At 38.3% G+C, this 25,705-nt stretch overlaps 5 protein-coding genes and 1 long non-coding RNA gene across 10 annotated transcripts; 2 read left to right on the top strand and 4 right to left on the bottom strand.

Annotated features, from left to right (window-relative positions):
* Positions 1 to 14: 14 nt before the first annotated feature.
* LOC111793357 (uncharacterized) lies at positions 15 to 566 on the bottom strand. Its single transcript, XM_023675201.2, has one exon. The coding sequence runs from the start codon at positions 561 to 563 to the stop codon at positions 42 to 44; it is 522 nt and encodes a 173-aa protein (XP_023530969.2). The 5' UTR covers positions 564 to 566; the 3' UTR covers positions 15 to 41.
* Positions 567 to 4,097: 3,531 nt separating this feature from the next.
* LOC111793510 (NADPH--cytochrome P450 reductase 1) lies at positions 4,098 to 9,487 on the top strand. Of its 2 annotated transcripts, XR_015420703.1 has the most exons (19): positions 4,098 to 4,676; positions 4,778 to 4,837; positions 4,954 to 5,030; positions 5,150 to 5,207; positions 5,286 to 5,369; positions 5,488 to 5,524; positions 5,685 to 5,754; positions 5,837 to 6,028; positions 6,156 to 6,248; positions 6,379 to 6,604; positions 6,701 to 6,784; positions 6,879 to 7,030; positions 7,357 to 7,453; positions 7,931 to 8,080; positions 8,179 to 8,256; positions 8,361 to 8,483; positions 8,577 to 8,690; positions 9,057 to 9,189; positions 9,259 to 9,487. XR_015420703.1 is itself a non-coding variant. In XM_023675420.2 (18 exons), exons 1-18 carry the CDS (start codon positions 4,329 to 4,331, stop codon positions 9,135 to 9,137), a joined length of 2,124 nt encoding a protein of 707 aa, XP_023531188.2. In that variant the 5' UTR covers positions 4,098 to 4,328; the 3' UTR covers positions 9,138 to 9,487. The 2 variants fall into 2 exon arrangements, 1 of the variants encoding a protein (XP_023531188.2); XM_023675420.2 differs by having other exon boundaries at positions 9,057 to 9,487.
* Positions 9,488 to 9,765: 278 nt separating this feature from the next.
* On the bottom strand, positions 9,766 to 12,994 carry GS1 (Haloacid dehalogenase-like hydrolase (HAD) superfamily protein). The gene is made up of 6 exons (XM_023673651.2): positions 12,769 to 12,994; positions 12,178 to 12,402; positions 11,332 to 11,392; positions 11,045 to 11,192; positions 10,840 to 10,919; positions 9,766 to 10,206 (listed from the first exon to the last, which is right to left on the bottom strand). Exons 1-6 carry the CDS (start codon positions 12,971 to 12,973, stop codon positions 10,074 to 10,076), a joined length of 852 nt encoding a protein of 283 aa, XP_023529419.2. The 5' UTR covers positions 12,974 to 12,994; the 3' UTR covers positions 9,766 to 10,073.
* Positions 12,995 to 13,250: 256 nt separating this feature from the next.
* LOC147793014 (uncharacterized) lies at positions 13,251 to 15,508 on the top strand. Its single transcript, XR_015420704.1, has 4 exons — positions 13,251 to 13,490; positions 13,572 to 13,652; positions 14,213 to 14,291; positions 15,311 to 15,508. It is a non-coding gene; the product is annotated as an uncharacterized LOC147793014 (long non-coding RNA).
* Positions 15,509 to 16,244: 736 nt separating this feature from the next.
* Positions 16,245 to 19,902, bottom strand: LOC111793257 (uncharacterized). 4 transcript variants are annotated; one of them, XM_087123256.1, is made up of 2 exons: positions 17,545 to 19,902; positions 16,245 to 16,398 (listed from the first exon to the last, which is right to left on the bottom strand). In XM_087123256.1, the coding sequence occupies exon 1, from the start codon at positions 19,491 to 19,493 to the stop codon at positions 17,556 to 17,558; it is 1,938 nt and encodes a 645-aa protein (XP_086979382.1). In that variant the 5' UTR covers positions 19,494 to 19,902; the 3' UTR covers positions 16,245 to 16,398; positions 17,545 to 17,555. The 4 variants fall into 4 exon arrangements, with proteins under 4 accessions (XP_086979382.1, XP_023530824.2, XP_023530823.2 ...); XM_023675056.2 differs by lacking the exon at positions 16,245 to 16,398 and adding an exon at positions 16,637 to 17,037; XM_023675055.2 differs by lacking the exon at positions 16,245 to 16,398 and adding an exon at positions 16,637 to 16,992.
* A 217-nt stretch (positions 19,903 to 20,119) lies between these two features.
* Positions 20,120 to 24,044, bottom strand: LOC111793489 (uncharacterized). Its single transcript, XM_023675394.2, has 6 exons — positions 23,652 to 24,044; positions 22,286 to 22,400; positions 21,405 to 22,019; positions 21,127 to 21,235; positions 20,807 to 20,864; positions 20,120 to 20,508 (listed from the first exon to the last, which is right to left on the bottom strand). Exons 1-5 carry the CDS (start codon positions 23,732 to 23,734, stop codon positions 20,839 to 20,841), a joined length of 948 nt encoding a protein of 315 aa, XP_023531162.2. The 5' UTR covers positions 23,735 to 24,044; the 3' UTR covers positions 20,120 to 20,508; positions 20,807 to 20,838.
* Between the last annotated feature and the right edge of the window lie 1,661 nt (positions 24,045 to 25,705).

The raw sequence follows: 25,705 nt of genomic DNA, 5'->3' as shown, positions 1-25,705 counted from the left end.
AAAATCTACTAAGCAATAAAGAAAGGAGAGAATATTTGAAATCAAACTCGCCTTCCAATAACAATTCTAAGTGGGTTGATCCTCCACGGACCGCATCCCAACCGCCGGTGAGCGGAAGATTCCGCCGCCGGCGACGACGACCAAGAAGAAGAAGAAGAAGATTTTGGCTGGCATGGTGATTGGATAAACTCACATTGGGACCCACAAGACCCAAATCTCGAACGTCCATCCTCAAACTCATCCGACAGACAAGAATGCTTCTTGGACTTGGACTGCTTCCTCCACGGCCTAAACAACAGAAACAACGATTGTTTACCCTGAGTCCTCGCTGGCTTCGGCGGGCGTAGGCTGAGCGCAGCCGGCGGTGGAGTGATCAGCAGCGTAACAGCCTCCGTGTATGGCTGATCCTTGGGGGTCCCCGGTTGCATCTCCCACTGAAAGGGAACCCCTTCCGTGGTTCGCCTGTAGTAGTACAAACGAGAGGAGCAACCCAAAGATGAGCATCTGGATGGAAGATTATCCAAAGACAGCACAAATTCGGCCCCATCTTTCTCGTCCTTCATACTCCAAACTAATAACTCAACATCTCAAAATTTAGATTAATACATATATATGTTCATAAAGGGATTAAACTGAGGAGCTTGTGATGTGACGGGGGCATGAGGAAGGTATTGAATGTGGGAATAAATATGGGTTTAGGGAGTTGATTAATTTGTACATAAACTTTAGGTTAAAATATCTAATCTAATCTAATCTTTCGTTGTGCTAGGGACAACTTAGGGAGTTTATTTGTTGTGTTACGATGGCAACCTTTTATTTTATTTTAATTTTTTTATTTATTGGGGTTTTGGTGGTGGTGGAAAAAAAAATGTTTTTTTTACTAAATATTTTGTATTCATATTCGAAAAATTAGTCATTGTTGAGGGGTCGAGGAAGCCTTGGCTTTGCACTTTCAATCACCTAACCTTTGAGACTCGCTACCTAACGTCGCTTCATTTTTACATCTCCTCTCTTCCATTCATTCAAAATCTTATATAATATATAATATTGTCTACTTTAACCAAAACTCTTAAAATGTTTCATATCAATAAATATAACATTTTTATTTATACAATCACGATATTTCTCACTAATTTCATATTCACCATTTTAGAAATTAAAATTAGTCTCTATAATTAAATAAATGTTTTTTTTAATTTTATTATTTTTTGTCCAAAAAAGTTTTTCTTTTGGAACCATGATAACCACTTCATTAGAAATAGCTTTGATTGTTTGGATTCTTCTTTAGTACTCTTCCACTTCAAACCTTATTCCATTTCCACTTTAATGTAATTAATTAAATACCCAAACCTTAAATTACCCTATCATTATCATAACCTTGTCTCTTTCTTTGTCATAAGCTGTCACGTTTCCCAATTTAATTCAATTGTTTATCTGTCAACAAGCTTGAGCTTTTTAAAAATTTGCATCATTTTCTTTGCAAAACTTACCTATTTTCTATAAATTATTTATACAAATAATTCTGGTAGAGAACTTATGTCACTTATAAAAGATTTAACATGGACTATTTAACATGGAAAAGTCCAGTTGAATCAAATTTCAGCGATACTGAATTTAACTTACTTGAGAGGATAATTCACTTCGATGGCTACCCTTAAAATTCTTATGTAGTGTGGATTGGAGTTAGGACATAGAGGACATAGGTATGATCGATGTAAAAATCATATGTTTTGTAGTTGGTTCTTTTGATTTCAACTTCTCTTCCTATATGTTTTTTTTTTTTTTATTTGCCCTATCTATGAATTCAACGAATGACGTGGATTTTTTCTTACTTATTGATCGAATGATTCTTTTATCTTGCAGTCTAACGCTATGGTGATTAGGCTTGTTGCATCTAACATATTCTCACAGTTTTTCTCGACACCTGCTTGATCACCGGTAAGTGCATTTGAGGTTTGTGTTGATCTCTTCCTCTCAATAATTTAATCACGAACATGCAGCTTTTTGAAACATTTTCTAATGGGGCCTTTTAAAGTTTGGAGACCAAACTCCAAACTTTTCAGTCTTATTTGAAATCAATTAATTTTATAAAATAAAAAAAATGAAACATGCGAATACGCTCGTAAACACAAAAATGAAATTTCATAAATCTATTAAACTCAAAATTACTTCAAATAATTATTAGACGCTTATTTAAAGTTACATGTAACTGGAGTTATAATATTGAAATTTTAATTTAATCCATCATTTCCTCCATTTTTGTGACAAAAATAAGGGCGGAGACCTTTTATATATATATATATATTTTGTTTCTTTCTTCATTTTGTTTTTGAGAGTTGGCTTTTATATGGAAACGTCCTCTTGTGGATAAGGGCTTGATGAATTTTAGCGATTAATGGGTTTAACCCAAATGCTACAGCCTCCTCATTATTTCCCCTTTTTTTTTTTTTTTTTTTTTTTTTTTAATCCAAGCAATATTTTGAAAGGGTAAAATGAGACGGAAATTTTCCTTAATTTTTTTTTTTGTTATTTATAAAAATAAAATGTTATTTCACCACCACTTTTTTTGAAATTAATAATAAAAATAAAAAATAAGGGTTGACAAACAAAAAATATTCATAATTGGAAGGAAATTTATTGAAGATGAGTTGTTAAATGTATGGTTTAACAAATGAAAATGGTTCGCATGTAAATTGCATAGGTTAATGGATTTTGGGAGAAAAAACAATGCAGTCGAATTTGTGGATTAAACTAGATACAAACCAATTTTATTTTTTTAAATTAGGTCCCATTTAATTATCATTTAAAATTTTGTTAAGAAGTAAGTTTATAAATATGTTATTTTATTAAGAAAAATAACCTCATCACTATAAAATAAATAAATAAAAAAAGTAAAAAACTAAATTCGTAAAAATGATATATAAATAAATTAAAACTGATTGTCAAAATAATTATGGGGCTGACTTTGGAAATAAAAAATAAATGTCAACTTGAAGAAATTAATGAGGGAAAAGGGTAGTTGGAAGTTAAAAAATAAATAATTTTAATGTGTGGTCATTCAAGAATCATTTTCCGACCATTTCAAAGGCCACCGGACTCCCACCACCGACTCCCAAAGTCGTGCCACCTCTAAACCGTAATTAATAGATTTATCCGCTATATTATTATTATTCAACCTTACTCTTTATTTAAAATATCAATTTTGAATAAAACATTGAAGGATAAAGATAAAATTTATTAACCAATAAAAACACATTCTACAAAAGAATAATGAAAGTAATATATATATATATATATATATATATATATATATATATATATATATATATATATATATATATAATTGTAGTGAGTGTGGCAGTGGCTGTTCTCCAAATAGAAAATGTTGCAAATGAGAGGGTAGTAGAATTATATTTTTTATAATATAATTTTAAAATATGGAAATAATAACTGGAGATGTCGGAAAATCGGATCTATAGTAGTTTTTAGCCACGTGAAACACGAGCGACTTTATATGCAAGGAAATCAGGGTATGGTAATTTATTAATTTACTGTCATGCACTTCCACATTATTTTTCTTCATATTTTTTAAATTTAATCTCAATTCAACAATTCAGCTATGTCTAAATTTAAATTTAAAATTTTTTAATTTTGATTTTCTCTATATTTGATTTAATACTTCAATAAATAAAAATAATAATAAAAGGAAAACAGCGTAATCTATATATAAATATAATATGATAGTTAAAAACAGTGAACTATGTTCGGTCTTTTTATTTGTGTGAGTTAGCTACAAGAAACTTCAGTTAAAATTTATTTTTGTGTTTTTTTAGTGATTAAAAAATTTAACTTTTCAAAAGCAATTATTATATTATATAATTTACTGAAGTAAAAAAAAAAGGAAATAAATAAATGTGAAGGGGTTTCTCAAGAAATTAAGGAAAAATAAAAGGAAGGTGCACGTGGAAGGGCACGGCGGTTATGTTAACCATGGTTAAAAGCATGGTGTTAGGTGGGTTTGACTGGTTAGGTTTGGTTTGGCGTTGGATCGTTCACGCGCTTCTTTGCCCTCACAATATAAACACGTCCCTCTACCGTTTTCTCTATTTCAACGCCTCCGCACAGACACCACTTCCGCTACCCTCTTTCTCCTCCGCCGCCGTGCAGCGGAGTTCCTGCATATTTTTTTACACTGCTTTTCACATTTGCAGTTTATACAGCTTCTCCAATTCTTAAACGGACTCCGGTGGTCTTTTTCCTTTTGGCTAAATCATCTCGGTGCCACCGGATTCCAGTGAGGTGTTCAGTTTCTTCGTTTCGGATTCCGCATGCAATCGGAATCGAATTCTATGAAGGCTTCTCCATTTGAGTTCATGTCGGCTATAATTAAGGGGAAGATGGACCCGTCTAATTCTTCATTTCAGTCGACTAGCGAGGTTGCCTCAGCTATATTAGAGAATCGCGAGCTGGTTGCGATCTTAACAACCTCGATCGCGGTCATGATTGGCTGCTTCGTTGTTCTCGTGTGCCGGAGATCTGGAAATCGGAAAGTTAAGACCGTGGTGCTTCCTAAGCCGTTAATTTCGAAGGAGACGGAGCCCGAAGTTGAAGACGGGAAGAAGAAGGTTACGATATTCTTCGGTACGCAGACAGGCACCGCCGAAGGATTTGCTAAGGTTTGCTAACGAAAAACTCTCGAAGACGTGAATTTTCATTAATTCGTTTGTTGTTCATAAAATTTTGGCTATTGCTTACGGATGACTGTTATTGTTATTAGGCTCTATGTGATGAGGCAAAAGCACGGTACGACAAGGCCACATTTAGAGTTGTTGATTTGGTGAGTTTTTTTTTTCTTATTTTGTGCCTGTGATGTTGGTGGTGACCTTTTGGTACATTCTGGTTTTCGTTAACGAACTATGGTGCTGACATTTGGAGTTGGACCTCATTACGCAGGATGATTATGGGGTTGACTACGATGAATACGAAATGAAATTGAAGAACGAGTCTTTTGCTCTCTTCTTATTGGCAACGTGAGTTTCAACCTACACGCAAGCTTTCCTGTTTTTACTTTGATTTCTCGTTTTCAGTTCAAGATTTAAAGTCCGTTTCTAGTTTTTTTCTTCAAGTGGCTAATTGGTGAGGAATGCAGGTACGGCGATGGAGAGCCCACTGATAATGCCGCTAGATTCTATAAATGGTTCACCGAGGTAATATTTCTTTCCGCATATTTCATTTTGTGCGGATGACTAGAATTGTTTTGCTGATTTAAGTATACATGTTTATAGGGGAAAGAGAGAGGGGAGTGGCTTCAGAACCTTCATTATGCAGTCTTTGGCCTTGGCAACCGACAATATGAGCATTTTAATAAGGTTTCAATGCTTCCTTAAAAAATTCCTAGGCGTTGATTGTAACTGTTGATTATTTCATTGTGTCTGATTCAAATTCAAAGATGTTGACTAAATTTATCTTTTCGTTGGTGACCAACAGATTGCAATAGTGGCAGATGAGGCGCTTGAGGCTCAGGGTATGCTCTTGTTTTCTTCCTGATGTTCATTTTTTAGGAGACCATAAGTATAGGAAATCTTGAGAACATGTTTAAGATTAGGGCGAAGATTAATGTTTCTTTGAAGATAGTTTTTAAAATTTATTACGGTTATCAATAAAATTTATTATTTTGTTTGCAGGAGGCAAGCGCCTTGTGAAAGCTGGTCTTGGAGATGACGATCAATGCATAGAGGATGACTTCACTGCTTGGTACAGAGAAAGTGACTTGTTTACAGATGTTAATTAAAGAAGATTGTCCACTCATACTTACACTATTTGCTGCCGTTTTTAGGCGAGAATTATTGTGGCCTGAGTTGGATCAGTTGCTTCTGGATGAGGAGGATGCAACAGCAGTGACCACACCTTACAGAGCTGCCGTATCAGAATATCGAGTTGTATTCCATGATCAAGAAGATGTAGCTGCTGAGAACAACTGGATAAATGCAAATGGTCATGCTGTATATGATGCTCAACATCCATTCAGGTTGTGAGAATTTGATGTATTGAGTTTTAATTTGTGCAACACCTTGTGCCCCTCTGGAAATTTGTAAAATATGGAAAAGTAGAAGGAATCGTAGGAGGAATCTAACTGATTGTTTTATTGCATGAAGATCTAATGTGGTTGTGAGGAAGGAGCTCCATACGCCAGCATCCGATCGTTCGTGTTCTCATCTAGAGTTTGATATTTCTGGGTCTGGACTCAAGTAAGTAGCACTCAAGTTGGGTTTGATATTTCTGAAAGATAAACTATAGTTTATTGGTAGTTTTATTTAAATATCTGTACTACAGTTTAATTGCATTACACTGCCCTTCAACATCTGCTCTCTTTCTCAGATATGAAACAGGGGATCATGTTGGAGTTTACTGTGAGAATTTAACTGAGACTGTGGATGAGGCACTAAACTTATTGGGTTTGTCTCCTGAAACATATTTCTCCATACATACTGACAACGAGGATGGTACCCCACTAGGGGGAAGTTCTTTACCACCTCCTTTTCCATCTTGCACCCTCAGAACAGCATTGACTCGATATGCAGATCTCTTGAATTCACCCAAGAAGGTATTTTTTGGAATGATTGCTTCATGCTTCTGATTCATTAGGAAATCTATATGTTAATTGAGGTGATTAATCTAGTCTTAATGTATGCATTTTCAGTCAGTGTTGCTCGCACTAGCAGCACATGCTTCAAATCCTGTAGAGGCCGACCGATTAAGATATCTTGCATCACCTGCTGGGAAGGTAGTGATTTAACCTGGATATATTATACGATTAGTTGGATGCCTTTCTTTTTATCAATTCTCACCCACTTATTTATTCGGTTAAAATTGTGTAGGATGAATATGCCCAGTCTGTGATTGGTTGCCAGAAAAGCCTTCTTGAGGTCATGGCTGAATTTCCTTCTGCTAAGCCCCCACTTGGTGTCTTCTTTGCTGCTGTTGCACCACGCTTGCAGCCTCGATTCTACTCCATATCATCATCTCCAAGGTATTTATAATTTCCTGACTTTTTCTCTTTTAGCATTTTTATCATCTATTGGAATTTCTTTGGACAGGTTTGGCATAAAACCCAAGAGAAATTTGTGTGGATGGAATGAAGGGTCTAAGTCGCATACACGGTTTGGAATAGCTCGTTGTAAATATAAGTCGCAAGGAAAGGACTTTATGTTAGGATTTTAGGGGAGTTGATGGAAATAAGTTTTGATAGACGGTGAAAGATTTGATGTTTTGGTCAAAGAATTTAGGAAAGAATTTCACCCATGTATCTCCCTTTCTCTGTGAGGTGTTGATATCTGTATTTTGTTCATTTAACAGGATGGCTCCATCTCGAATTCATGTTACTTGTGCTTTAGTCTATGACAAAATGCCAACAGGACGTATTCATAAAGGAGTGTGCTCAACTTGGATGAAGGTATGCTTCATTTATTTCTTGATTCCATCTGTGTGTGCAAAGACAAATCTGATATAATGCTCAAGACGCAATAATTTTTCAGAGAGCTACTCAATGTTAGATGAAGAGCGATAGTCCCAAATAATTAGGGTTTCTGAGCATCTTCAGATGGTTAATATGTAAATGATTCATGTTAAACTTGAAACGTTATGATGATATTTTCTTTTCCTGCAATAGTTTTGCTATTTTTCGTCTTAATATTCTGATAAGTGAAGGCTTTCCACATAGAAAGTTGTGTTGGGTCATTTTTTTAGAAGCACATTAGAATGATTTCTGACCTTGAAGGAGCTTTATCATCGTCAAATTCATGCTTTATTCTGTCTGTGTACTTGTTTGGCAATTTTATCATTTGGTAAAGATAATATCTAGAGATTGCAGCTCATATTATTGGTCACCTCCTTACTTTGTGATTTTAATAATTTTTTCTGCATTCTTCAGAATTCTGTGCCCATGGAGAAAAACCATGATTGTAGTTGGGCTCCAATTTTCGTGAGGCAATCGAACTTCAAGCTTCCTGCAGACAGTAGAGTGCCTATTATCATGGTTGGTCCTGGAACTGGATTGGCTCCTTTCAGAGGTTTCTTACAGGTCACTGCTTGCGTACTTGGTTTCAAGTCCCTTGGCTTACTTCTGCTTGACTTTTGCTCTTCTAGACAATAAACAAGTTGAATTACTTTTATCTTCAGGAAAGATTAGCTTTGAAAGAAGCTGGAGTAGAATTGGGGCCTTCAATATTGTTCTTTGGATGCAGAAACCGTAGAATGGTATTGCTAAGTTCCCAGATTCACTTGTATTTCGGCTGTTGAAGAAATATATTGTTGTTTGTTTATGAATTTTCAAGCTAATTCCTTTGCCTCGTCTCTTGAAGGATTATATCTACGAGGATGAGCTGAACAACTACGTTGAGACTGGTGCACTCTCCGAGTTGGTTATTGCCTTCTCACGTGATGGGCCAACAAAGGAATATGTGCAGCATAAAATGACAGAGAAGGTGGAAATATAATCTTAACAAGGGTTCGACCTATATGCTTGTGGATTAGTGGAAGAATATATTAAAAGCCCTTTTTCCCCTTTAAATATGCAGGCTTCAGACATCTGGAATTTGATGTCACAAGGTGCTTACTTATATGTTTGTGGTGATGCAAAGGGGATGGCTAAGGATGTCCACCGAACTCTCCATACTATTGCGCAAGAGAAGGTATTTTCACAAGTCCCTTTCTATGCATTCTGATTCTTTTTGTGTTCATACACATCGAATTTGCCTTTTCCATCTCCTCACAAGTTAAAACAAAAAGAGGAAAGACTCGAGGGAAATGGATAGTCTAATCATATGCAAGAGTCTTAAGAGAACCCAAGGCCAAGCCCTTCGATCACTTAAGTTCAGTTTTACTCATTGTTCCTACGCAAGAACACTTATCATCCAGCTCCCCTCCCCCTCTTTAGAACTTCATTATTGACTCTCCGTGAATAGCTCAGCCGTCCAACAGTTAAAATTTGTTGTCTGTGCATATATTAACACCGTTGTTCAATTGGGCTAACTAAAGTTGCTGGATGTCAATTCCAGGGATCTCTCGACAGCTCTAAAGCTGAGAGCATGGTGAAGAATCTGCAAATGACCGGAAGGTATCTGCGTGATGTGTGGTGATAACTCCACCCATGTGATCTCCAGAGGCATATTGCAGAATATTTAAAGAAAGGTAAATCTTGGTTTGAGTGAATTATTGCGAAAGCTGTTCCCAAATTGAGTCCCTTTGTCGATCACTTAGATGGGAGTTTTGCTGGGTCTTCTTCTCAGCATGGCAGAAGTTACAGCAGATATGAAGGATTCTTTTGTTCGTGTAATTTATAGAACACAGATGTAGTCACTAGTTACAGCTCTCGTTTCTGTAGCGTTCTTGTTCTAGTACGAACCAATAAAGATGGTTCAAGACCTTCAAATTCATATACATTTGCTGTAATATTAAACGGATGAAATAATTTAGAATTTTTGTCTCATTACTTGTTTCTACTTCAGCTGTTACATATCTTGCAAGCTCTCGTACTCACTGTGTGTGTGTGTGTCTCTCTCTTAAACTGGCAACACGCATCTTTGATGCTCCCTTTTCTTTCGACACACATCTTTGATGTTCCTATTTGGTTGGTGCTATCTGAAGTGAGGGAAACTAAAATCCATGAATGCAAATGAAAGTTTAATTGCTTTTTAGATTTTAAACTGGAAAAGGAAAAGGAATACAAAGACATTCGAGTGTATAAATGGTGGCTAGTCCAAGAGAAAAAAGAAAATGAGATGCTCCCCCTTGAATTATTTGATTGAGATATGAGAGAAATTCTGATACAAGATTGTAATAATTGAAATGAGCAATTGAGCAGTTGAAAGATCTTTAGTAAGTGCATTTCGAGATCCAATTGTCTCGGGGAGATCGATTGTTAACAAAGTTAAAAATGAGAATCAAAATAAATATTTTGGGAAGGAAGGCCAGGCAAACTATCTGATAGATAACCTTCTCTTGAAATGTGGATATTCCACTAGAATGGTAAGACTGTTTGTATCATCAGCAGAGCATGAATCCAATGCGAGGCATTAGCTTTCTGAATCTTCAAACGGAGGCAGACCCCATTCCTTGGGGTTGAAATCCATGAGGGAACTCAATACCTGGTCTGCGTCACCAAGGTAAGAACTATCCAACCTTGGATCTGGAACCATAATTACATTCCTGCTTGGCAATGGCAATAGAAGGTTTCAGTGACCGTTACAATACCCAAAATTGTTACAATCAGATCAATTATGATTCTATTTTCTATACTACTTCCAATTTTGTTCTTGCACTTGCGTAAACATATTGATTTAGTCTGAAAACTAAATATGAAAGTTTAGCTGGTTCTGTGTCAACTTCTACATGACTTCATGCCAGATTCTACTTACAAGCTATACAAAGAACTAGGACAAATCTAGGGACAAATATCCAAACTAGAAAAGGAGAAGGGCATGTAGTATAATCTAATCAATCATGGACTATATTTGTTCTCCCAGTAAACCTATAATGCATTATCTGAAACTAATGGGTCTCTGCATATTTAAATTCAGAAAGTGGCATCATAAAAACTAGAATATTGGAGTCTTAAACCAAGGAACCCAACCCCATTTTGAAAATATAGAATATGCAGAGCTAAAAGCATGGGCAACACTTAGGTGAAGTTAATCAACTTGGGTGACAAAATTCCTGTTGTTGGCATTTGACACTTAATGATATGATATAAAGGCCACACATCCTTTCACGTTCAAGTTGAATGTTAAAAAAGCAGTTTTAAGGACACAATAAGTAAGAACTTCAAATTCCGAAACTTACATTCCCGCATTTTTAGCTGCAAGAACACCTGACGGTGCATCTTCAAAAACAAGGATTCTTTGTGGATCCACAGGATGCTCCTGTATAAAAAACGTGGCACGGCCATCATCAATTCGAAGCAAAAATATAAAAAGAAAGAAAGGGAAGCACTCATACGGCAGTAAATGGGTGAACCAAGACTTTGAATCAAAAGTTACAACTATACCTCAAATCTTTTAGCAGCTGCAAGGAATATATCCGGAGATGGTTTTCCTTTTTTAACCTCAGGATCGTCACCAAGAACAACGTGATGCATCAACTTAAAAAGTTCACCATGTCTTTGTGTTTTTAATTCAAAATGGCGTTTATGAGATCTGTTGAAAATCATCAGATATATAATGGTAAAGATACAAATTAACAACAAAGAGAGAAGGAACTAGAATTAGCATAAGAATGGCAGGAATTTATGATATGAAAGGCTAAGCAATGAACTATCATATAAATTAGTTATACCCAGTTGCCAAGCCAAATGGCACTCCTTTTGCATGAAGATGTCTGATCAACCGGCTAGCTCCTACAATAAATAGGAAAGTGAAGGTAACTAAAAGCAATTCGTGACAATAAAAATTATTAATTTAAACATCAACCACTCGCTAGTATGTAGAAAGAGAACAGAGAAATTTCAGGTCACTAAGAATGGATTGTCTCGTCTATCTTATATTTTTGTAGCTCAATTGTCTCGTCTATCTTAAAACGTGTCTGCTAGGGAGAGGTTTCCACACTTTTATAATAAAATGTTTCATTCTCCTCCCCAACTGATGTGGGATCTCACAGTTTACATATCAGCAAAAATGACAATGACAATTTTCAATGCTTACGCTTATCTATTTTAAAGAAATCTATGTCCAGCCACCAGTTCTAATTTTGTACATAAATAAGGTGAATTTTATGTTGTTTTTGACTGAAACACTATCTAAGCGTCTTAATATCATGGTGGTGCAGTACAACAATGTAAATCTAATTTACATCTATATGCCTGAGAAAAAGGATTACTGTTTGGAAAGCAGGGGGCATGGATGCCAAACAATCCTGATTCTTATCTATTGTCGTAGGTAGAAGCAGCTCCTAGGAAAGATCAACTTTTTAGCTATCCCATCAATTACTCACCCAAGCTGATGAATGAAGCTTAAGTAGAAATAAAAGGGTAGGGTGAAGGATAATGGGAGATGCCCAAAAATTGAAGGCTAGCTGCGGCATCTCTCTCCAATTTGACTTAAAACGGAATGAAATCCACATAACTACAGAAATGATTATCAGCATCAAATCAAATCAACCATTGTCACAACTGCTAACACTAACCTGGCATAGCCTCGGTATTCGGAAACATGCTTCGTAGCATATCCTCTCTTTCCACAAGAAAGTCCTCCGCACTAAGAGAATCGCTAATCCCAGTCTCGTTAACAAAGACCCGAGCAGCTTCTATAGCTTTCATACCCATCATCTTTGCCTTAAGTGACCAATCAAAAGTTTTATCATACCTTGCCAGTATTTTCTGTTGCACTTCAGTGTAAAACCCCTCAGTATCTGCAGCAGAAGGGTTACCAATTAGTTCACGAAAATTTAACAGAAAGTATATTTAGATCTAGGAGAAGAGTTTAAACTAAATCTCCTCACTGCCGAAGAGCAGATGGAACTGAAAACAACAACATCACATGCTAAGACCAAAAATTCATGCACAGTCCATTCAAGAACATCGCAATTTCAAAATTGTACATAGTTTAGCAAATAGAATGCAAGTTGCTAAGAAGCATCACTGAAAATATGCAAACATGATTAGCAGATGAAGATCTACAACATATATACAGAAATGAGAGCATGGTGCGAAAGGAAATGAAAAATGCAATAATGAGGGCGTGAAGAAGGGGAAGTTAAGATGATCAACGAATTTACCCAGCAACAGGCCGTCCATATCAAAGATAATATGAGTGATAGATCCTCTGGAAGGGGCGTCGGAGGAAAGATTCGCCATTGAAACTGTTGTTGCAGTGCGATTGGGGAAGTGGAATGAAGAAGATTGGAGAGGTTTGGATCTCGAATTGCGCAGGAGGTTCCTAAGAAGTCTATTGGGAGATGGGCTCTGCAAGAGTTGAAGCATCGCGCGCTTTATGCCAATAATATATTGTTGAAAAAAATGGCGTTTGATTTTTGTCTTTATATTTTTCGAATTTTATTCTTTTTGTATTTTAAAATATTCAATTTTTGTTGATATACAGAAATGAGAGCATGGTACGAAAGGAAATGAAAAATGCAATAATGAGGGCGTGAAGAAGGGGAAGTTAAGATAATCAACGATTTACCCAATAACAGGCCGTCCATATCAAAGATAATATGAGTGATAGATTGTAACGCAAAAAAAAAAAAAAAAAAAAAAAAAGGCTAAGTCAACTGAGGGGCAAAAATGTCATTTTGCCCCTCCAACCCAAATAGGGGTCCAAGGAAAACCCATCCAGATTGCCTGCAAAAGAAAGAAGAGCGTTAGAGAGAGGTCACTGAGGAGTCGGCCGGGAAGATTAACGGACCATCGCCGGAATCCATCTCCAGACGAGACTCGTACCAGGATTGAGAGGCTAGCAAGGCCGACGCTCCATCAAAACCTAAGAACATTTCGCGGGGTAAGGTTTATGAACGATATTGCTCAGATCTGAGTTTTCCCCTACGTGAATCGACCCTAAAATGTTGAAATCTTCACCTAGGAACAACTCACGCGGTGGTCTGTGAAGAAGTTTGGCCGAGACCTCAACCCAAAGCGGAGATCCGAGGGTCATCTGAGAACGGTGAGCGAACTTCCGGCGTTCTTAAATCCTCCGATAGTCAAGAAAAAATTATAAAAAGAATACTAGGACGTAGCCTGTAACACGATCAAGAACGTTGCCGAAGGAATCATATTTATCCGATCTACGGATCGAAAGATATGAAAATCGGAAAACAAAAACCGACTGGGTTTCGGTTTTCAGAGGACAGAGAAGAAGAAGAAAAAAAAAAAAAAAAAAAAAAAAAAACGGCCGGCGAGCGGCGGAGGGCGGCGACAGGCGCCGGACACGCGTCGACCACCGGCTGGAGCAACGCAGCTCCAGCGAGGAGTCGACACGTGTCGCCTGCAAGCCGGGCCGAATCGCAACGCGAGCCGGGCCGACCCGCGACTGTGCAGAATTGGGCGCGCGTGGCAGGCGCGCGTGCAGCCTGCGGCTGGCGCCTTCCCGCGCGCGTGGCCACGCACTCCCAGCGTGCTGCTGGGCGCGTGAGCGCGCGTGGAACGGCCAATTTGGCCCGGTTGTTTTCTGTTTTCTCGATTTTTGTCCCGGTTCCAGTTCTAATACTGTTTTTACGTGGATAGGGACTTAATTTAGAGAAATCAGTATTTTTGGACACCTCACGGGCAAAGAAACGCGAGCGAAAGGGCACGCGTCAACCAGGTAAGTCACCACCCGGTATTTAGGAAGAAATACTTGTAGGATTCGCTCGGATTGCATGCATGCTAGTAGTTCTGCTTCATATTAGCTCTTCATGTAAGTTACTAGTCAGATTAACTGTTGTGATTGAATTGGGTAAATTACATGAGTGTTGCTTGTATGCCTTAGGCTTCCGCCGTATGTATGCCTTAGGCTTCCGCCGTATGTATGCATGCGTTATTTTATGTGTAGAATTGTGTATGCCGGGTTTCGGGTGTTTGATGGACGAATTCGCCCCATTGAGCGCGAACTTCGTGCTCTGGGTGCTTGATGGAGGTCATCGCCCCGTTGAGCCAGTATGCCTAGTTTGCATGAATTACATACTATGATGTTAGAAGAAGATTGCATGCACCCTCTGTTAATTGCTAGGGCCCATTTCTTTGATAAGATTAGGGAATCTCAGTTAGGAGCGATATGCCGCTCTAGCCAGACTTAATTTTTCCCTAGAAACTTAGCGGTTTACCACGGTAAGAAGGTACCCCGGAGTGTTCATAGATTGCTAGCGTGTGAACGGTATCTATAGCTTCGTGGGAGGACCAAGGGGTCCCTGATCAGTCCTTACTGCTCTTAGCCATTTCGCATGGGAAATGTGTCCCCACGTCGTACAACCCATTAGCTGCATGGGAACGGGTTGGGTCGCGCCCCCCATAGAGGGACCAGATGGGCGTAGGGGTACTCAGCACACCCCTAGGCCAGGTACCATGTAGTCCCAGATAGCCATGTAGAGGTAGCACCTCATAGAGAGATACTGACCATATTAGCTTGGCATAAAGAACCTCTAGGCGTTTAATGAGAGAACGAAAAATCAGTGAAACCCAAGGGGCAAGCCCCAAGGGACCTAGATTAGAGCCGGTCGTCCTAGAACCGAAATAGGAAACCGTGGCAACCTATTAAATTAAGATGCGAAGAGAGCCTACAAGTAGGTGGCTTACTGAGTATAATTTTTATACTCATCCTTGCTATGTTTTCCTTTTTTTTTTCAGGAGCGCGGGCGTCGGTCAAGAGTGGGTGTGATCTGAAGGGAATTGTCACAGAGGAATGGGTTGTCCCGGGGCGTCAGTCCAGTCTTAGTCTTTATTTTTGTATTCGCATCCTTTTGAAATTTATTTTCCAGACGGTCTTGTGTTCTGTGTTTATCGTTCGAAAAACTTTATTGAAATTTGATGATTTTCGTTACTTCATATTTAAATCTCTTGTGCATCTGTGTCGTGTCGTTAGTCACTGTCCGTGGTAAAATATTGGGCTATGACATAGATCCTCTGGAAGGGGCGTCGGAGGAAAGATTCGCCATTGAAACTGTTGTTGCAGTGCGATTGGGGAAGTGGAATGAAGAAGATCGGAGAGGTTTGGATCTCGAATTGCGCAGGAGGTTCCGAAGAAGTCTATTGGGGGATGGGCTTTGCAAGAGTTGAAGCATTTATGCCAATATATTGTTGAAAAAAATGGCGTTTGATTTTTGTCTTTATATTTTTCGAATTTTATTCTTTTGTATTTTAAAATATTCAATTTTTGTTGATATAGGATTGATAAATAATAAAATGAGTCATTTAAACCAAATTAGTTATAAATAATAACCATTTACAATATATATTTTAAATATCTAATTTAGGTTTTATTGAAGGGATCAAAATGGATCTCTACTTATGCTGTCTTATCTAAATACTAGCCATAATTAAACAAAATATACATAGAAAAAATAATAGAAGCAGACAAGCCATATATATATATATTTGAAAAACGTAAGTCAAAGTAAAGGTTGAGATAGATGAAGCTAAAACTAGAGAACAAGCTTGTGAATCAACGTCCCATTTTATGTTGAAGCGGGGGCAAAGTTCACATGAGAGGAGGGTATTGGAATGGCCTTATTAAAGTGTGTTGCAGCTATGTGAGATGAGAATGAGTTTTGTGTTACTAAGATTGTTAGACCCAGGGTTACTGCAAAAGGCATGCTCTCAGTTCTACGTTTGGAGCTTCCATCCAAATCTCAACATCAACCATCAATGTTCATCTCTACCACCACATGCACAAGTCAATGGGTTTCAATTGAACAAGAGTGGACTCATTTGATCCTCTGCAAAACAATGAATCAAAACAGAATTGCACCATATTTACAACAACACAAGAAACAATGTTTTATGTTTGGCAATGTGAGAATTTGTTTTCGTTTAACATTAATAAATAATTTTACATGTGTAAAAGTCTTTAAAATGCAACGATTAACGACAGACGTAATCAAACAAACAGTAGTGATTGTTTTGTTAGTTCGAGATGAACGAGCTCTAAATCACTAATAAAAAAAATCGAAGAGGGAGTGAAAAGACAAATTTTCAGGTTGATTAAGGTAGATACAAAACTAAATGTCATGTCGTCATATTCAATCAATACAGCCTCACTCAACTCTACAAGAAAGCATTGACCGCTGCCTTGTATCAAATGAATGGCAAACGCCCACCAACCGCAGTTTAGACTCCATAAATGAAGACTTCAAGATTCCTTTTTTTCTTTCACTTGTTACCTTTCTTCGTTTTCATGTCATAATCATGAGACTAAATAGGTGGATGTCAGGCAAATCTGGAGTCACGAACAAGAACTCAACAACAAACAATCGACCTGGAAATCTGAGGGCGAAGCGATTACTTCAATTCTGGCACGCTCAACCTTACTACTGTTTGAAAGGAAGAACGTAATTCAGGTGCGGCTGTTGAGCACTCTTTCCACAAGAATATGATAGGAAAGCTATTAGGACAGAATTACAAGTAATGTGTGGATCTAAACCAGTCTAAATTAACTGTCAGGCTTCAGCTTATGATAACTTGCATAAAGAGTGATCTTTTAAATGTCTAACGAGCAGAACTAAAGATCGAGCCCAAAGTCGTACCATCAACATATACCCAATGTAATATTTAAAACCTTCTTCAGTTAAGTTAGATAACGATAGACATGCATGAACTGATAGAAAAAGATTAGGGAAAGTATTAAGCTCCTACCTCCTACAGAAGTTTCTAGTGATAGGTCAAACATAGTTCATTGGTGAAGCCCAAAGAATTCAGTAATGTACAATCATATTATACCAGGAACAACAAATCATGTGCTCATATAAATGAAAACAATGCAAAAATGATAGACAACTTCAACTTACAAGCTAAGCTCATACAAACAAACCAAAAACACATACCTACGACCAAAGAAAAATCAAACCATCTGTAACAACAAATACCTTTAAAGACTTCAGTTGCATATATAGAATCCAGACTCAAATTTGTGCTCTGTCTCATAGAAGTCTGTCTTACCCTCCGTAGCCGGCCGTAAAGAAATCCCAGATAGTGATCTATAACTTTGAACTGAAAATTTCACATAACCAATCACTTCAAGTTCTTCTCCTTCATCTTCCTCGTTCTGATCCACAGGCATCCTAGCTCTCAATCGACCAGGAGAACCCTTCAAAGGAATCTCGGGAACGTGCCATTTTAGTTCTTTTTCAGACCGATTTAATACAGCTTTTGGAGACACCTTTAACAATGTAGGATCAACAGGTAGTTTCAGAGTAAAAGTCACATCCTTCAAAGGTAATGGCAAATCGGGGTTCGCAGCATACTGAACCATCACTGAGAGTAAAGTCCCGCTATGACGTTGTATGAGACGAACGCGCAAAGGCAATGGGGTTAATCTAGGAAGCAAGCTATACTTGATAATTGGGATGGGCTCATTTACAGGCGCTGTTCGCACGTGAAACATTCCATTTCCAAGACTACTAACACGAGAACCCTGCACGACAAATCGTTTAACTGGAGCTGTATCCTCAACGCGAAAAGAAAACTCTGTTTCTTTGTCATCTGAGGTTTTAGGTGGCAAAGTTCTCAAATATATAACTCCCATAAATCCTACTCTTGCCAGCAGTGATTCCCTGAACTCTGCACTAATCTGTTCGACGATATACATTTCGGGACCCTTCATTTCAGTTTTAGTCACCAAATTCTCAAGTGGCGTTGCTGCACCACTAGCATCAGCAACAGCCGCTTTTGGATCACTTCCGGTCTGCAAGAGCTCCAACCCACCAAGACCCTCTGATTTCTTAACCTTCTCAGGACCTACGAACTCAGATGGATCCAATCCTCCACCCCAAGCATCACCGAAGCCCTCAAAAGTTTCTTCCATTGTAGCTTGATCAGTACTGAATTCTATACCACCATAGTTTCCTTCGAATCCCTCAACACCAATATGAGTTGATTGAGTGGCTTCCGCAGGTGGCAATGTTGGCACCTCAAGACCCGCCAACACCATAGTCAAATCAGTAGCAGAAGGGTCCTTATTCTTCTTGAACCCGCTCACGAGCTCTTCAGGCTTGTTAATCATGTCACTTGCCGCAAATGGATCATGCTCAGCAGCGGGCTCCTCAGTCTTCTGCTGCTGCTGATCCTGTTGCTCATTCACACTCTGAGTGACAGGAGCAAGAGTTGCAGCTATTTCATCCCCAGCTTCGAGAGTCTCCGCGGGTAGCTCAAACCGCGCACTTGAAAATGCCTGCACATTGGCTTCATGCTCAATCGAGTGAACCTCCATGGCATTCCAACTATCAGCCCCACGAATCTTATTCTCTGTATCGAGGGCTGAATGAACCATCTTGGCAAGACCATCGGCGTGCATCGAAGAAAGCATTGCCGCAAGGCGAATATTGCTGACACCCCTTAGAACAATATCCAACGCCATGTAAATCTCGGCGTATTTCCGGCTAAGCTTCTCAGGTGTGACATCAACACCACGACAGGCCGTAACAACGACGCTGACAGCTTGGTTTACAATATGGATACACTCAAAGACATTAACAGAATTATCTTGATCGGCAGTGGTGATGCCGAGGACATAGATGCCATTGACGAGGCGATAGACAACTCGGTAGCGGCTCTCCACACCGACAATAACCTGACCATTAGAGGCAGCCAAAGGATCATCACCAAGTGAGGCAATAGAATCGGCGAGCGAGGAATCATCACCAAGGACGGTCGATGCGTGGTGGCTTTGGTGCTTGGTGACAGCGAAGGCCAATCGCATCTGGCGAAAGGAGGATAGGGCAACTAGCGCTCGCGGGGGAGGGAACCATTCGCGAGTTTGTAGGAGGATATCAGATCCATTAGCAGGTTGCAGAGCAAGGGCTAAACAGGAGGACATGGTGGAATGATGGATCCAGATCTGATAGCAATTGATCCAAAGCCTTTAAAGGAGGGGATGGACTGTAATCCCTGGTTCTAACTTCTAGGGTTCTGGGGTCGAATTTGTAAGCAGAAATGAAAACAAGAACATACTTGGAAGGGGATGATCTTGAAGTGCGGCTTCTTTAAGCTCGTTGAATAGCGTCTCCGACGAAGAGAAATCGCAGCTGGTGCCGAGATCGATCAGAATTCAGAAAGAACTCGGAAACGGAAACTCAGAGTTGAGAGCGAGTGAATGGTACGACAGATTTCTGATTTGGGCTTCTCAACTGGAATTTGAGCTGATGGGGCCGTGGCGGCGGAGCCTACAAATTTGCCTCTTTCAGCTGGGCTCTACGTATATGTACACATTTCCTACTCAACAAAATTCTTATTTTACATAAACAAAAGTTAAAAGAGAAAATTCCTTCCTCAAAGGAGAGGCTAAGAGAGGCTAAGAGAGGCCAAGAGAGGCTACAGTGCCAATTATCAATTCTACTAATCATTGCTTGATCATTTATAAAAGCGACGCAGTTCATGAACAAATTCGTGGTAATTGGCAAGGAGGTAGTATATGGTTGATTTGAAAAAGAATGCAACGAGAAATTGATTGAACTTGATGGTATTTATATGAATGAATATAGAAAAAACCTTTTCCTTCCTCCTAAGGAAGTTGTATTTAAAGAGAGAATTTTGACAGGAAAGCATCAATCTTTGATTTCCCAATAGAATCCCTGAAGACATAATAATAGACAGACAAGCACAGTTCTGTATGAGATTCTTTTGCAGCTTCTGTTTTAGACACACTTGTAGTAAATCGTACAATATCTCTATTAATTATATCCTAATTCTTGTTGCTTTTTCACTTTGTTCGTAGCAACAGAAATACAATTGGCCTTCTTCTTCTTCTTCTTCTTCTTCTTCTTCTTCTTCTTCAATCCTCTGAAAACACCTTCATTTCTCCAGAGCTTTGAGATCTAAATCTGTTGTGACCGCTGCATACAAATGGAAAACCAGATTCAGAAATGCCCCAAATGGTATGGTATGGTATGGTATGGTATGGTATGGTATACACACACCACATAGATTTAAAAGGTATACCATCAACCAATATCAGATACTAACATCATACGCATTCTCTTCCAAAGAAAAAGATGTGCATAAGGCAAACGAAGAGAGGAGAAAGAAGGTGAGCGGCAATGGTGATAGCAGTAGGCAGTGACGGCCAGGAGCAGTAAGAAAGGAGAAAACAGAAAGAAAAGAACAATGAGACATTTAAACAGAAAGAGGTACCTGAAATATTGTAGATGTCTCCTACAGGACCGTCAAGTTGAATAAAGTACAAAAGGCACTGCACAAGGTGGGAAAACAAGGCATACATTTGCTCAGACATATTATTCTACCATGATATCAAAATGCATCACACCACAAGTATCATGAATTTCTGAGTGCAACGAGAAAACTCCACACATCTCTTGCAAGGTTTTTCTCACAGAAATTATGCAAGTTAGAAGTCTATATGCTGTTGTTAATAGTATCCTTTCATCATTCTCCACATGTCAGCTGGACTCCTTGACTTACAAAATGCATGCTCTAGCTTCTGAGGAACTTACCCAACAAAAAAATAGTTAACATCAGAGCAAGTGTAAGTTGAACTGAGCAACCACGCTGTAGATTCCTTGAACTCTGGAATTGTCTGCGGCCCAAAAACCTAGCAAAGAGCTAGCAAAACAAAAATATGAAATATCCATTAGCGACCTCCCGATTGCAGTCGCATTCAAATAAAACAAATGGGCCTCATTACCAATGTCAAACATTAGTAGCGTTCGCTTTTCATGCTTGTAAAAGTTCGCTATGTAGTATTACTTCTCCAAACGAGAGAAAAATCTACCTGATTGTATGCATGACCAGCAACCTTTGCTGGAAGAAACTCCCGCCCAATTTGCCTCCAGAGGATTGTTCTAGATCCTTTATCTTTAGGTGTGGCCTCGACAGTTGGAATTGGGTTTATACACTCATCCTCATCAGGAATGGCAATTGTCATAGAACCAAAGTTTGGTGAACTCCACACTCTCCTAGCATTGGCCATCCTTTCTGAATGGCATACAACATCTTCCCCTGCACGTGAAATTACATTTTGAGTTTCTTCGACTTTATCGCCAATATCTAGGCTGCTCTGATTACTGCTTTCTTCTCGTCTTTTACTATAAGTCTCATTAGTAGATTCTTCAAAAGAAGGCATAGGTTCCAAAATTTCATCTTTTGGACCTCGTACAGTAGCGGTTGTCCCAGAGAGAAATGCAGCTAAATCATCACATTCTTCCTCATTAAGGTTTACCCATTTAAGGGGTTGCTTGCCTTCCTCAACAAAATATTCACGTAATGATTCCTCAACACAAAATATTTGGTTTTCAATGGCGTCAATGAATTGTCTATGTCTTTCCAGCTTAGTATCATCCCCATGGTGTCTGTAGCTCAACCGGACAGCCTTCTCAAACTCTTCTAACTAAACATGCATCCAGAGTTGACATGTATAAGTATCAACGCAAGAGAGTTCAAAGACAAGGGAATTGAAGAAGAAAACCAGAGTTCGCCAGTTAATTGGGGTGTCATACAGAATAAAAATTTAAGAAACAAGGTGCTGAATATAAGAGAAGATAAACCTAAAACAAATCTGTGTCTGTCGTAGTTGTCAACATACGAGGTAGGAATGTCTGAGACTTTCAACTTCGGAAACAAAAATGAAGTAATTACGTACAGAATATTAATCACCTGCCATTTGGTTGTTCCCAGAGCAGTTCGCAACTCCCTGGTAAATGCATCCAAATCATCTACCATTAACCTTGCTTTTCTCTCTCTTAACCATGTCCTATATATTGATTCCAATCTGACATTTATATAGAAGAAACATGAGAGAATTCAAACCAATCAGATTTGATCTTACTGAAAAGAACAAGATTAACATTGTTACAATATAATTTTATCTAACAAAGTGATAACCGGAGGAACGATCAATATTAGATTCAAATCATCGACAAGAGAGACAAAGCGGAAGTGATGAAAAGAAATACAAAATCTAAAAGCACAGATAGAGATGAAGTTATTGCTATTAGTTATTATTCGAGCAGGAACAGGAGAGAGATTTTTATTCGCACGCATATATAAGGAACTTTGAATGAGACACATGAAAGAAAACAAAGGGGCCAAAAAAGTCCATCCAGAACGGATATTACATAAAAGAATCTTAGAATCAAAAGTAAAAGATAGTTAAGAAACAAATTTGAATTAAGAACCCATAAGAAGCGTTGGAATATATCACCCCAAATATTGTCTAATCTCAATCTCTGAACAACATACAAACTCAAACTTTAGGATAAACGACTATGTGCTCTCGATGAGAAAGGGCATGCCACAAAACATTATTCAAATTCTCCGCCCCGCCTCTGTAAAACACGCCAATTGTGGCCTTAAACACGAAAGAAGGCTCTCAGCAAAACTTCAATGGTGATAATCCTTAACAAATCCACTAGCCAAGCCAAGAACCTGACTATGCGTTCTCTTTGTAGGAGAGCGCATCATTTCATCTGCTATTGACATCACATACGACAGTACCAATATGAAAACAGCTCGAACTAGTCTGCAACATATCCGATTGCTTAACCATCCTCCCCCTCCAACGTTTTGAACTTCATGAAATATCATAGTAAAATCATGAAGTTCAACAACATCAATAAAAAACTACTTAGCATCTTCTTTCCCCTTTCCACTTCCTGACTTCACTCTCTCAACAACGATTCCAAGGCATAACCATATACCAATTGAATCAAAACAAGAACAGTACCCAAAAAGGAATATGCAAGTACAAGAACACGATTTGAAGAATTATTAGAGCAAAAGGCAGGAAACCAAAGAAATTTATGGTGGAGGGAACGCGTAGTTTAAAAGCCAAGACCATTAATAAACTCTTCACATCGGAATCAAATTATCATACCCACGTGATATCAAAGCAAGAAAAATGGAGAATTTCACGCACTCAAAAGCAATTACAGAAAGGAAAATTAAATAAAATCAATCGAAAGATAGACCCCTTTTGTTCATGCTCAAAATACCCAAACCCTCGATTCAATGCAGAACTCACATGTCGGCCGATTCTTGCACCTCCTCAGCGGCGGAAAAGAAAGCATCTTTCTGCCATAAATCAAAACTCCGTGCAACCAACATCTCAAACCGCGGCGCTAATCACTCATAAAATGGACAACGATATGACGACAAGATCGTAGCCCGTGCGAGGCGCTGAATCGACCCACCAACAATTAAGAATTTCCGGGGATGAATAAATCGCAAGGCTTGAAACGAAAGAAAACGAAGGAGAGGAAGAATCAAAATCGTATACTCCACTCCCTCCCTTCCCTCTCCTCTGCTAATAAATTAAACAGAGAATTGAGAAAGAGAGAGACATAAAAGCGATTCCGTTCCTCTTTCACTTTCCTTTCCCCTTCGTCCTTCCTTTTCCTTTTCCTTTTCCTTTTCCTTTTCCTTTTCCTTTTCCTTTCAATCTTATTTGCAGAACTTGCAAGTTTCAATCCACTGCATTTCACCACACCAGTTTCTATGACGTGGAAGCTTCCAATTGGCCATTTTTCCAAGATCTAATCCTAACCGCTCGATCAACTCGGTGCGAATGCCCTAATCCATCTGAAAAAAGGAAACATCAAACATGGCGTCGGTTGGTGGAGAGGGAAGACGACAAGAAAGAGTGAGCTGCCCAATCTGTTCGGGCAGTTTGCGGTCACCTATTTCTCAGTTGACCCACCCATCCAGAATAAGCACAGCCCAATAACCAACCACCTGTAGTATTAAAATTACAATAATTATCGCGTTAATAAAATATTTGGATTTTCTTTATTGCGTGACTAATTTTGTGAAATGGGTTCGGTAATGAGTCAGCTAATTCATTATTTATTTTATTTTCCACTAAAATTGATTTTAATAATTGCGTGACTAATTATATGTACGGACTATCACGTGCTTCTCTCTAAGCCCGAAGCCCAAGCCCAAGACCAAGCCCAATATGTCCGAATCCAAATTCCCCAATTTGAGAATTGGGCCTAATTGGGCTAAACCAAACAAATTTAGATAACTTTAAAGTATGTTTTTTTTTTTTTTTTATTTATTTATTTTAAAATAATAATAAATAAATGAAAAGAGATGCAAATTGAGGGATATGGTTGTCATGTTTGTGAGATAAGGATTATTTATTTTATCTGAAAACAAAGATTATAAAAATGGGCACACTGTGCAGTGCAGTCAATTTGGAGGTATTAAATAAATAATATAAACACAAACTGTCCAATTTCATACCTATTTCTTTTTTCTTTAACCGAATGTCACTTTGCAACTAGCTCCTACCATCACCAAACTTTATTAATTTTAATTAATCATTTAACCGGTGTTGGGATTACAATATTTGGGTTTAGGTTTCATTTTCCAAACTTTTTATTAATTTTTAAATTTCCCTTTCAATTTATTAGGTTTAATAAAGATTTTAACCTTAATTGTTATTGTTATATGGGACAAATTAAGATATGTCACGTGACCTGATGATTTAAAAAGGAATAAGCTTAGTCATACGACCAACTCAAAGTAGTGAAGTGATAGGAGGTCAGATGACACTAATTTAAACCAAGCACTAATCAACTCGAGCACAACAGTCATATGAGGTCTGATTTGGAAGTCAACGCTTAGCTGACTTGGAAGACACCGTAAAAGGTTGGATTAGGACACTCCGCCCACTACAGAAACAGACTATATCTTACAAAAGTATGCATTTTAGATATCATAAACAGTACTTATTTGACGGTATAAATAAATGGATTGAATTAATAATAATAATAGGGCACCATAATTGGAGGGAGAAAATGGGGGTTAATGGTGGGGTGGGTCTCTTGGAGGAAACTGAGTGGCACATAAAGTGTTTGTTTTAATGTCTGAATGAAAAAGAAGGGTTTTAAAAGTAACGTGGCTTCTGGGAATTCACATATATGAATTATATAACTTTATTGTTGTTGTTGTTGTTCTTCTTCTGCGTACGGGCGCTGGGTTCTTTAGATGTGATATGCGACTGATAAGAGATCATCAATGCTTTTCTCCTTCCTCTAATTTCTTATTTCTTCGCTATAATCATAATGTTTT

This window comes from Cucurbita pepo, chromosome 4, assembly GCF_057944985.1.
Source record: "Cucurbita pepo subsp. pepo isolate OVF chromosome 4, ASM5794498v1, whole genome shotgun sequence".
NCBI lineage: Eukaryota > Viridiplantae > Streptophyta > Magnoliopsida > Cucurbitales > Cucurbitaceae > Cucurbita > Cucurbita pepo.
Note: the sequence above shows the minus strand (reverse complement) of the source record. Positions and strands in the feature narration are given on the sequence as shown.